Here is a 13,250-nt window from a genome sequence, read left to right as displayed (position 1 = left end):
TATCTCTTTCCTTCTGCATATGGGTGGAATAGGTATTAATTAATCTAATCAATAGATTAATTAGATATTTGTACAAATTATAAAACAGGTTCCATTTTTAACAGCTTTCTCTCTTGCCAATGCCTAACAAATAATATAAGTACTAAAAAGAGAATTGATTGCTTGAATTAATGAGTATTTACATATATGTAACACCAAGTTCTAAAAATAATAGATGCCTCCTTTACTAGAAAGTCCAGCTTATTGGCTTGCACAAAATAACTGTTAAAGGACATATGGTTATGTATTCAAAGAGAACTGCAGCAGTAGTTTTATCCTGTTATGTATTAAAGCATTAGAATTGTGAAATGATCAGCATAATCCTTATGTTCTGATTTCATAAATAAATAATAGCTCCACTGGAATTGACAATTTGTCAGATATTTAAATGTATACTGAATTTTATAGGTTCCCAAATTCCATATTATATAACTTACACATTCAATTCTATCTTGGGAAATATTCTTTCTAGATGACAACTGAAAGCTAAATTTCTATAACATATATATTCCCTGATTGACAGAAAGTACACTGCAGCAAGGGGTGCTGGGTATTGCAAATAATTCCTACTAAAATAATGCTTCATATTGGAGTGCAAGGAACACAGTGCACGTCCAGACAGAGACTAATCTAATGAGAACAAGGCATGGCTGCACATGAAATGAACTTTGTCTTATGTTCCTCACCAGTTTTTCTTCATTTCCTGTATTAATAAAACAAAAATGCGACATTTCAACAGTGGGGCCCTTTCAGCTCTTCTTTTCCCAGTGAAGAAAAACACTTTTTATGTATGACATATTTCAGACAACATGGATAACAAGGTTAGAAAAATAGCAAAGGACCATTATGCTTGGGTTTATGTCAAATGTATTTGAGAGATTAGAATGTCTTTGGAGCTTGCAGTTGTTTTTCTGGAAACACGAAGTTTTCTGTTATCTCCTTACTGAATGCTAAAAGAAACTCGTGTCTATGTTGACACAAATCAACATGCCTTTGAGGTGTGAGGGCTCTGCTCTGGGAGATTGCTATGAATGAAAAAGCACTATACTGCCCTTGACCCCTAACAAGCACCATCGCTACCTGCAGCTTCTTGTTTAGTGTGGTCCCTGTAGACAATCAGATGTGAAGGAATTTGAGTACCATAATTAAGAAAACAGCATGAAAAATCAATATTCAAGTTAAAATAAAAATTTGTTTGCCTTACAAGTAGTTACCTGGCTTTAACAGAAGTCATGAGATTATCTGTGCATTTCCCCCCCCTTCATGTGGGAGAACTGTAGCGAAACAGAACAAAACAGTACAGCACTCAGGTATTCAAACCAACCGACTATGTCCCCCTTCTCTTTTTCCCGTTTGCTTCATCACACTGTATATAACACAATGGGGGCAGAAGCCTTGTCATTTACAGTAACTATACAATGAGCTCTCCTTCTGGGACATGTGCACGAGTTTGTGCTTCTTGTGTGGTGAATGTTCATGAAGGGTGTGTCCCTCTTCGATTTCTCTAAGCTGAAGTTGAGCCACAATCCCCACAACCATTGGGATGCATTGTGTTGCATCAGTAGAAGGTGTTTATCTTGCTGTTATGATTTGTTGGAAAGTGTCATATTTGCACCATATGTTTAGGCTAGTTCCGGCTGATGGGACTGATGCCACATGTAAATTATGAGTTGAATGTAATAAAAAAGTGTTGGGTTTTCTACTGCTGCTTTTGCATGGATATATGCACAGGGCAAAGTAGAGCGGAGGGAAAGAAAGAGTTGATCAACTCCTAGTTTTAGAGTTGTCGTTAGAAATTAGTTATTAAAAAAAAGGTGGCTCTGCTCAGAAGACATGGGCATATAAAAGCTTGGAATGCTTAATGCTTACAATTTCCCCTTAAATTATATAAATGGAAGTAAACATTTATTACTATTTGGTCAAGTGTAGCATAACTAGCATTCATATTTCATTGTTAGTAATGGAGGTATGTGGAGATATACACAGATCTTGAGACAGCTGTTTTTTAATATTGCATACAGGCTAGCAGTTCATTGAAAATAGAGGAGATAAGCCTGAAGGTTATATCTTAGAAGAAGGCAGTTCTTCATGCACAGCTCTTGTCCATTCTGATTTGGTTTGAAAATAAAAATCATGAAGTACCAACATCAAAGAAGAGTTGATTCAGGGAAAGGGAGAGGGAACGGGGGATTTTTCCAGAAAGGGTGGTGTCACTGTCCAGGAAAATGTCAGGCGAGTTTCCATTTCTTTATTCAAGTCCAAAAGTGCTAGTTTCTTCTACTGCTGTTAACAGCTTTTCATACAGCATGGAGTACGAGGGATAAGGTGGAAGATCCAATCTGTTGAAGCATGTGTGTGCCCTGAATGGGGGAGAAAAGATTGGTGAAGGTGTTTTTTTCAATGATATAACTGGTTTAGATATATCTATGATCAGTCGGAAGCAGTGAATCAGAAGTTAGCAGAACCACCATGTAGGACCACCATAAAACATTGGGAACTAGGAAACATAGCCTTCTAGACTTGAATAGACCAGTTGAGGAAGTGGACTAACTAGAAACAGGTAGTTTGCATTTGTTAGCAAACCACACTGAACTAGAACTACACTAGCAAACCAATGGTATCAGCTTTATTTTGCAATTAAGGTGTGAAAATGAGTGTGGTTAGTGAAGGAGGCAGAAATATAACTAGTATTGGAGGGTCATATTCCCAAGCCTCCTTGCCCACCTCTGACTTCTGGGTCTTAGTAAACCACGTACATATATTTAGAGATGCCAACAGATGGCTTGGAATTCTGAGATACAAAGCTCTATCAGGTCAGGTGTGCCCTGGAGACAGTCCAGCTCCTCTACAGTCCCCGATGGGACAGATAGTCTGCATTTCTAAGAACAGCTGAGCTTGTGGGATAGTCCTCCCTGGTTGCCTAGAGCAGTGGTCGGCAAACTGCGGCTCGCGAGCCACGGTTTGCCGCTCTGTTGAGAAATGAGTTTGCCGACCACTGGGATAAGGGCTTAATCACAGGGAACAACAACAGCCTGTAATTATTGGAATCGAGAGTCTAGGTCAGTGGTCGGCAAACTCATTAGTCAACAGAGCAGCAAGCTGCGGCTCGCGAGCCGCAGTTTGCCGACCGCTGGCCTAGAGCGTCCCTTGCTACCTTCCCTGGTTTCTGCTTTACTTGCCATGTGCTTCATCCTGCAGACTCACACATGCCAGTATCTGGCCTGGACAAGAAATGGCTTCCCTGCATGTGCTGACACATGGACTAGGAACAGGCCCATGTCACCTGTGCAGGCCTTAGAAGCCCAGGCCACACAGAATCCTCCCATGGAACTTCAAATGGGCCTGACTGGCTGCGCCCTGTTAGAGGTTCTTTGTTTTTTGTTTTGTTTTTTAGAAACCTTGGTTGATGCCACGTCCTATACCAAAGTAGGAAGAAAAGTAGGTGGGTACAGCTGAAGGTTAATTGAATGCCTTTTTCTCCATAGAAGGGGTGTAATTTGAAATGGTGTTTTGAGAATCCAACCAGCACAGAAAAGGGCACTATAAAATAAAATAATAATATAAAATAACAATAAAATAATTAAAAAAATCACAAAACAAACATACATATAGACAAAACTACACAAAATCCTAACCAAAAAATAACATTTTTTCCTTCATTAGAATTTTTTGGGGATATTAAACTCTTCTTTTTTTTTTTAAAAAAAAAATATTTTATTGATTTTTTACAGAGAGGAAGGGAGAGGGATAGAGAGTTAGAAACATCAATGAGAGAGAAACATCGATCAGCCGCCTCCTGCACGCCCCCCCCCTCCCTGCCCCACTGGGATGTGCCCACAACCAAGGTACATGCCCTTGACTGGAATCGAACCTGGGACCCTCCAGTCCACAGGTCGGCGCTCTATCCATTTAGCCAAACCGGTTAGGGCTTAAACTCTTCTTTTAAATGACAAGATCCCCAGGGGAGTTGTGTATTATTTATAACTTTGTTTTCAGAGTCCCAGTGATCAGGCGGATGCAGTGCTCTGGGAATGGGGGAGAAGGAAGGTGGGAAGAGGGGAGAGGAAAGAGGTTTTCCTGCACAAGGAGAATTGGGGAGAATGTTGTTGTTTTTTGCCTCTCAGCATCCATTCTTCCTTCTTTTGATAACAGCTTTTTCTTTGGCCTTGGGAAACCAAGTGTGGGAACAGGATAATAGGGTATATGACCTTAAGGATTTAACTGGGAAGAAACGTAAAAATAGGCCAAGATTAGCAGAGGTCTCAGATTATTAACTAAGATTCAAATAGGCCTAAATTGACTTCTGAAGAAAATATTTTACCCAAGCTTATGTGCTTGAGTAGAAGTGGAAGAGTACTCAGTAAATTGAGTAGGATAACAGTTACAGCGGTTCTTCTCTATGTTTACAAAGATTGAAACTAGGACATACTCGGGGCTATGGCTAACTAAAGTAAGTGGGGCAGAAACATCCCAAGTGTGCGTTTGGAACTTGCTGAATTAGCCTCAAGCAAGATATGAGCAGGAATAATCTTCTTGGTTTTCTTCCTCTGATCCTTTTAACTGTGACTCCATGAGTGAAAATATTATGGAGAAAAACATCCCATATTTACAATATACATTAATTCTGTCAAAGGTAATTTCTGGGAGTAAACTGAAAGCAGTAGCCAATGGCACCTCTTCAAGACCCAGTGTGAACACCCAGAATTTCTTCAATAATTACTTTTATCTACAGCCTTGATGAACCCCCTTAAATAAATTTCAGTTTGTAACCTAAAAACGTCTGAACACAATCTGGCCATTTCCCACCCCCTGGCGTTGCTCATGCTGCTGCTTCAGGCAGGAATTCCTCTCCACCCATTCACTGCCCCTCAGTGCTCACCTAAATGCCAGCGTTTCGTGTGACATCTCCTTTGGTCTCAATCAGGTTAGTTCTTTGTTCTACTTGCTTTTCCTTTTCCTTCTTAGTGCCCCTCTGATTCTACCTTGTGTTATAATGTCTTACTACCAGGTTCTTTTCCTCCCTAGACTGTGAGCCCCTCTGGGCAGGTACCTTGTTTTATCTCAGCCCTCCTCAAGGTGCACTATGGGGGTAAGGGATTGACAAATGGTGACTCAATCTCATGTCTAAAACCATAGCAGGATGTCTCCTGATGACTGCAGCCTACAAATCTATTATTAAAACAGACAAATGGAAAGTTTGCCCTTTTGGGCTTATTTTCTTGCCAGACTTAATTCAGTAGGTCCAACTATCAGCAGAACCATGCAAATGAACGTGAGGGTCTGATGAACTCTGTGGGTAAATCCAGGGCTGAAAACTGCACCAAAGCTTTAGGCTGCTATTAATCAGCTAGGTATGGATTCTGTTTTCTGGGCCTCTAATACATGCAAATTGCGGAATTGTCTTCAGGACACTCTGGGAATGTCAAATCTGAGAATGCTATGAAAATAATAGTTTGGAATTCAGCAAAGGTATTTGGGAGGCCATGTAGAAATAGAGTTGACTATAATGGGAATCTTCTTTAATAATTAGAAAATATCATCACAAGAAAATAATATGGATCAATCTTTTCTTCTGTTTGTTGAGCAATATTTATTATAACAGTACCTATACAGAAGTATCTTTTTACTGCTTCTTATTTCACTGACCAGGTTTATGCTACTCAATGTGGCAAAGAAAAGACCCAGTAAGTGTTGGGATTAAAACTCACGTTAAAAGAAATTCATTCTGTTAAATTACCTGGATCCTTAGAGCCTCCCTTTTTGCATTTATCTCACAATAAGTTCCTCAATATCCTTAAAAAATAACTTCACTTGAAGATATGTTTTATTAATTTTTAGAGAGAAAGAGAGGGGGGGGGAGAGAGAGAGAGAGAGAGAGAGAGAGAGAGAGAGAGAGAGAGAGATTGGTTGCCTCCTGTAAAAGCCTCTATTGGGGATTGAACCCTGACCGGGAATCCTTCTGATGTACGGGAGGATGCTCCAATCAACTTTGAGCCACTTAGCCGAGGCCCACGATGTCTTACTATATAGCATTCACTGTAGAGACCTGACATATATGTGGTCCTATCCTCACACGTTTGAAAGCATAGTAAAAAAATTGGCAACATTTGAGCAACTACCATACAGAGAATATCAAGTGATATGTTGTAGAAATACATACACAGAGCTGGGAAGAGTTACTTTGGGCTTCTAGAATATCAAGTGATATGTTGTAGAAATACATACACAGAGCTGGGAAGAGTTACTTTGGGCTTGGTAACTACATACCACGGAAGGGTCTTGGACTTAAGAAAGCCTGGAAGCTCTTCTCCCCCACACCCCTTGCCAACAGGTAAGAATTCCTCTTTTTAAAAAAATGCATTTTCATTGATTTTAGAGAGAGAGGAAGGGAGAGGGTGAAAGGCAGAAACATCAATGGGCTGCCTCCTGCATGTCCCCTACTGGGAATTGAGCCTGCAACCTTGCCAGGGGGAGACAATCTCTTTAAATTGATTGGGCTACACACAGATTGGAAAGTTTCCCACAACTGACATATGAACCATGGTACTATAGCCCAAATACTATCAATCATTAAAAAAAATCATTAAGAATATGGTCTAAATTAACCTCCCAGAGACTTCTTACCTGCACCTTTCACTAATCTTCAATATATATAAAAGCCTAAGCGACCGTCTGACCGTTCAACCATCTGCCTGGTTAGCTATGATGCACAATGACCACCAGGGGCCAGACGCTCAATGTAGGACCTGCCGAGCTGTATGTCTAGGATGACATACCTAGAATCAGAGAGGAGGGAGCCCGATTCCAGGGTGTGTCACCCGAGAACTACCCTCTTGCAATCCAGGACCTCTTGGGGGATGTCGGAGAGCCAGTTTTGGCCCAATCCCCGCAGGCCAGGCTGAGGAACCCCACTGGAACATGAATCCGTGCACTGGGCCTCTAGTAATGCATATAACAATACTTAGTGTTCCAGAAAAGAATTCTATGCTAAAGGATGATCACCCAAGCTCAAATAAAAAAGTATACTTTGCTCTCTTTAGCAGGTTTCCTGAAGTTGGTAAAAGCCTCATACCTGGGTAGAGATGTAATTTTCCCCCATTTCTCTATGCAGAAACGCCGAAGCCCATTGCTTCCTCGAAGGGCCGCAAAGCCTTCATAGGGCACACTTGATGTTCCTGTGACGAACTGAAGTAATCTTAACCTCTGCTCATTATTGAAGTGCTCCACCGCGGCCCAGAACCAGCGGATCACAAGATGCCCATCATGGTAACCTGAATGGAGCAAAAAGAGAGAGAATTAGAGGAAGTAGAAAAAAGAGGAAAGAGGGAAGGGAATAGCGAGATGAAATACACATCAGGTGTGGTAAGAATGAAACAGCTGCTTTTGATCTGCTGATTTCTGTAGTAATGGCCTGTAGGTAAGTCTTCAACAATTTGTGTAACTTGGTCAATTTTAAAAACAAAAGCAGATTTAGAAAGTACCTATTTTATAAAAATGATTATGTGTTCTGAGAGATGTTCTTAGAGATGTTTGGGAATCCATCAGTCATTTCCTGCCTCATATAAATGTAGACAAGGAATGACTAGACTTAGTAGAGATCATTAGGATCCTTAAGAGACAAAACCCTCTATAATACAATCTTTTTTTAAAAAAAAATTTATTTATTTATTTTCTACAGAGAGGAAGGGAGAGGGATAGAGAGCTAGAAACATCAATGAGAGAGAAACATCGATCAGCTGCCTCCTGCACACCCCCTACTGGGGATGTGCCCACAACCAAGGTACATGCCCTTGACCGGAATCGAACATGGGACTCTTCAGTCCATAGGCCGACGCTCTATCCACTGAGCCAAACCGGTTAGGGCAATACAATCTTTTATTTTATTTCCTGTTTTTCTGATGTCAGATCTTGGTAACTACATACCACGGAAGGGTCTTGGACTTAAGAAAGCCTGGAGGTAAAGGGCAAGCTTGGTGAATGGAAGATGCTGGGCTCTCCAGCAGCCATTGATACCGACCCCTGGAGCAGCTGCGCTCAGGCCAACCATGGGCTGAGATGAGTTGGGCCCATGGAAGAAGTATTGAGCCCCTCTCACAGTACAGGTGAGAGACAAAGCTTGGATCAATTACTTAAGGTAAATAATTTGCTGCTGACTTCAAATGCAAGAGACATTCAAAGGTGGGAGAAATCAATGAAGAATGGGGTAGAAGCAGGAAAACCTTCATAAAAAAGAAGATGTGAGTTAAATATGCGAAGGCTTTGTATGAGTGGAGGGGAAGAGAACATTTCTGGTGGGGGAAATAAAGAATAACAAGAATGAGGAAGAATATGGAGGACATAGCAAGCCGACTAGCATAGACAGGGATCTGGTGAGGACTGAAAGGAAACTTGCTGGGGAAGTTAGAGGTCCTTAACAATTTTGACTTGATACCTTAGGTCAGTGGTTTTCCTACCAGAATAAGAAGGGCCTAGAGGTCCCACAAAGGCTTCTCATGGCTGAGTGAATTGGGGAGATAAGGTAGTCTGAGATGGCAGCTCTCTCTCTCTCTCTCTCTCTCTCTCTCTCTCTCTCTCTCTTGTATTGATTGGGGTTTCTCTGTAATATGTTACACAAAGGAAGGGTTTTCAAACTGAAACTGTCAAAGAACTCTTCTATAAATAATGAGCTTGTTTTGTGGGTAGGGAAGTAGCATGATGAAAATAATGTTCCAGGAAAACTAGTTTGGCAGTGTGAAGGTGAATAGTTAGGAGGGATTAGAAATTGGTTTTGGAGAGACCACAGAACGGGTGTAGCAAACAAGGACTGAGGTGAAGATGGTGCCAATTCTATAGGAAGTGGGACACAATTCCCTGCCAGCATGCAACCCAGCTCAGGAGCTGGCTCACCAAGGATGGTATACCCTGATAAATCTACTCTGAGTTAGGCCAGAGATGACCACCGGGGTTACTGTCAGCTGAAGGAAGGTTCAGGTGGGAAGATGGAGGAAGGCATATAGAAGAACCTTAATGAGTACACATGTATTAAAGTAAGAGCAAGTTTTTGCAGTCTTCAAAAAGTGATGACATACATAGATATATATACACCGAGTGGCCAGATTATTATGATCTCTGAACCCATAATAATCTGGCCACTCAGTGTATAGCCTATATAATAAAAGGCTAATATGCAAATTGTCCCCTCGACCAGGAGTTCGACCAGCAGGCAGGCTGGCCAACCGCCCATGTCCCCTCCCTCTGGCCAGGCTGGCCGGACCTCACCCATGCACGAATTCATGCACTGGGCCTCTAATATATATATATTAATTAATCCCCTTTTAATGTGCACGAAATTCATGCACATTAAAAGGGGATTAATTAGAGGAAATAATTTAATATTGCTATTTGCCCTTTCTCTATAATAGAAGTGTCAGAGATGAAAGAAAATTAGTAAAATGTATATGAAAACCTTCCTCCTGTCAGAGTCTGGGGCACACCACAGGACCCAGAGTCAAGTCCCTGCCTCAGGTCCCCTGGCACGGCGCCAGGATGGGGGGGCATGGCCTGAGGTCCCCCAGCCCAGACCCAGCCAGTCCCACCCTTGTCAAGCCCCACTGGCAGGGGGGCACAGCCTCAGGTCCCCCATCAAGCCCCGCTGGGTGGGGGGCACGGCCTGAGGTTCCTGTCAAGCCCTGCTGGGTGGGGGGCACGGCCTGAGGTCTCCTGTCAAGCCCCACTGGGTGGGGGGCACAGCCTGAGGTCCCCTGTCAAGACCCGCTGGGTGGGGGGCATGGCCTGAGGTTCCTGTCAAGCCCCGCTGGGCGGGGGGCGTGGCCTAAGGTCCCCTGTCAAGCCTCACTGGGCGGGGGGTGTGGTCTGAGGTCCCCCAGCCTGGCGCTGGGGCGGGGGGAGCAGCCTGAGGTTCTCTAGCCCAGCACCAGGAGGGGAAGCGCACCTTGAGGTCCCCCGTCAAGCCCTGCCGGTCGGGGGGCATGGCCTCAGGTCCCCCAGCCTGACACCAGGGCAGGGGGCGTGGCCTGAGGTCCCATGTCAAGCCCTGCTGGGTGGGGGGCACAGCCTGAGGTCCCTTGTCAAGCCCCATGGGGGCGGGGGAGGGTGTACCCTCAGGTCCCTGCTGATTGCTCATTAAGGCTCCTTATGGGAACTTGGCCTCAGCTGCGGGTGCAGCCATCTTTGTGATGGAGTGATGGTCAATTAGCATATTCCCTCTTTATTAGATAGGATACACTGAGTGGCCAGATTATTATGTGTTCAGAGATCATAATAATCTGGCCACTCAGTGTATATATATTCAACCACAAAAAAAGACCTATTTACAAAAATGACTATTTATGTAAAATATTCAGAATAGGTAAAATCATAAATACAGAATGCACATTGATGGTTGCCAGGGTCGGTGAAGAATGGGGAGCAACTGCTGAATGAGTACAGGCTTCCTTTTGGGATAATGGAAATGTTTGGGAACTAGCTAAAAGGGATGGTTGAGCAACACTGTGAACATACTAAATGCCATTGCATTGCTTACTTTAAAATGGTGAATTTATTATGTCAATTTCACCTCAAAATTTTTTAAAAAACTGATGACTTGTGTCTGTGATAGCTATATTATCACAAGCCCTGCCAGCTCACCTCCCCGGTACTCGGTGTTATTCCGCCAGTCATTTAGGTCGATTTCTGCTGTGCCAGCTATCACCAGCTCCAGTTCCCTGGCATCGAACACGGAGACAAGCCTAGAGTCTATGACCTGAAATACAGATTAGGCTTCAGCATACAGGTCCAACCACATTGAAAGTTCTATTCATTATTATTATTTCTGTGGTTTAAGCTGGGAAACTGATCATCATTTACGCCCCCCCCCCCCCCCCAATGTGCTATTATTGTGACTTACACATTTTGAAATACAAACCATTCATAAGCTGGGAATCAAAACAGGCCCCACGTTGGCCTGCCTGGCTGGTGTGGCTCAGTGGTGGAGCATTGAACTATGAATCAAGAGATCACGGTTCGATTCCCAGTTGGGGCATATGGCCAAGTTGCAGGCTCGATTCCCAGTGTGGGGCATGCAGGAGGCAGCCAATCAATGATTCTGTCTCCTCACTGATGTTTCTATCTCTCTCTCCCTCTCCCTTCCTCTTCGAAATCAATAAAAAAAATATTTTTAAAAAAGGCCCCATGCTTTTCACTACCTCTGATACTGCCCACCCCAATGATGTTATGAACAAACCTGACTTGACTTTCCTAGTTACATTTAAATTTTCAAGAAAACTTGTATTTTAAAGACATAAAGGTCTAAATCACTTTGGAGTGACTCAATAGCTATTAGTATTACCACTTCACTTAACAGGTATCTTCTCTTCCACATCAAACTATAACTTATTTCCTAGGAAGGAGCATTAAAAGCATTATATTTTTCTTTCCTTTCCCCTCACTTCCATTCCCCTTTATTCAATGATCTGGGAGCACCTGCTTTGGTAGGGTTCTGAACTCTGGCTTTCTGTCTCCTGGTCATATGTATCAGGCACAACTGAACGTGTATAGTGTGTACCATCTTTAAATCAGTGGTGGATGAGCGAGTGACCCATACTGTACTTCACGGTGCAGGGAAAGAAGACCCAAGCCCTGAAAAAACATTTACAGCCTCTTGTTTATAAACTGGAAAAGCTTGAGGATGCCAATTTTTGGTGCACAGAAAGGCTAGCAGCTGTCATTGTCCCTTGATTTACAGCCTTGGCATTCATTATATGACACAAAGTGGCACTGTAACGAAATAAAAATCTAGCAAGAGTGAACAGTGCCTTCCAATGACTTCACTTCTTTTATCTTAATTTCATTGAATGAAAGGAAATGCAACATGCACATATCTTGACAGGAGATGTTGTATGTTTTCACACCTGGCACACCAGGGCCACACCAACACCAATTTTGTGAGAGTATTTTTTAATCTACCAGAAGAGTTGGGTTTCCCGGGAACTCTGACCTCTCATTTATCCACCGTGCACTCTGGTGTGTAGAGCTGAGCCCTTTGCTTGCCTTGGTTCTTCTCCCTTTGCCTCACAAGCTGTGTCCAGTGATGAAGGCCTTGGCCAAAGCCCTGCCTTCTTCAGTCAGGCCTGGGCCTTACCTCATAAAAGCCCCGCACCAGGGCCTCTGTCTGCTGCACCACACCACGCTCCACCCGCCACTTCACCATCCTCTCGATGTACTCCTTCTTGTTCTTTTCCGTCACCTGGGTGTTGGCTCCTCCAGATTTTAACTCCCTTTCTGTTACCTTGTAGGAAAACAGAAAGATTGTGATGCTTATTACCTAAGCTCTACGACATACAAATTTTAGGTGGATGAACTAGATACAAAAAGTCCTCTTCACATCAGTTCACTGTTAATACTTCCTTACTTCTTTTCTCTTCCTGGAAGTTACTAAAAAAGATTCTGGCCCTAGCTGGTTTGGCTTAGTGGATAGAAAGCCGGCCTGGGGACTTAAGGGTCCTGGGTTTGATTCCGGTCAAGGCCACACACCTAAGTTGTGCAGGAGGCAACCAATCGATGTGTCTCTCTAGCATCGATGTTTCTCTGTTTCTCCTCCTCCCTCCCACTCTCTCTAAAAATCATTGGAAGCAAAATAGCATAGGGTGGGCAGACAGTTTTCAGAGACAGGTAAAATATGACTGAAGAATGACAGCTTGACCTTGAGAAAAGAAACAGAGAATGACATTGCCACTTAGTATGGTGATGCATGTTTGTTAGGACAAGTTTGAATCATCAAGAAAAGTTATGGGCAGGAGATCCAAGGTGGCGGCAGACTAGGTGGCTATTACACTCACCACCTCCCAGGACCAACCTGGATTTATAACTAAAAAATAGAAAAATTAACCTGAATAACCAACTGAAGATTAGCTGAACAGAAGTCTTACAACCAAGGATTACCAAAAAAAAGCCATATCAAGACTGCGCCAAAGAAATTGCGTCGGTCTAGTGACAAGCAGCATCTGACACTAGCCCGAATCAGACTCCCTCCAGAGAAACTCCGGAACCAACACTCCCAGTGGCCAGCTTTAGACAACATCAAAGCAGGACCCAATTGGCTTCACAAGTGGCGTATTCAAAGGGAGATCTTGACAGGCTCTAGAACATGCTGAGGCAAATTCTGCTTTGTGTGGCCAGCACCTGCACAGCAACTCCTACACTGTGGATGGGGTTGATCTCAGTCAGCAAGCCTG

General features: G+C 43.1%; 1 protein-coding gene across 2 annotated transcripts in view; it reads right to left on the bottom strand.

Annotated features, from left to right (window-relative positions):
- Positions 1-2,287: 2,287 nt before the first annotated feature.
- HECW1 (HECT, C2 and WW domain containing E3 ubiquitin protein ligase 1) overlaps positions 2,288-13,250 on the bottom strand; it is a gene marked incomplete at both ends in the record, with an annotated part of 142,369 nt that continues 131,406 nt past the window's right edge. For both annotated transcript variants that reach the window (XM_079785984.1, XM_079785985.1), the window contains 4 exons: positions 2,288-2,399; positions 7,112-7,310; positions 10,666-10,780; positions 12,158-12,304. In XM_079785984.1, the coding sequence (XP_079642110.1) occupies positions 2,288-2,399; positions 7,112-7,310; positions 10,666-10,780; positions 12,158-12,304 (573 nt within the window). The remainder of the gene's footprint in view (positions 2,400-7,111; positions 7,311-10,665; positions 10,781-12,157; positions 12,305-13,250) is intronic.

Source organism: Cnephaeus nilssonii (assembly GCF_951640355.1).
Source record: "Cnephaeus nilssonii genome assembly, chromosome: 12".
In the NCBI taxonomy this organism is placed as follows: Eukaryota; Metazoa; Chordata; class Mammalia; order Chiroptera; family Vespertilionidae; genus Cnephaeus; species Cnephaeus nilssonii.
Note: the sequence above shows the minus strand (reverse complement) of the source record. Positions and strands in the feature narration are given on the sequence as shown.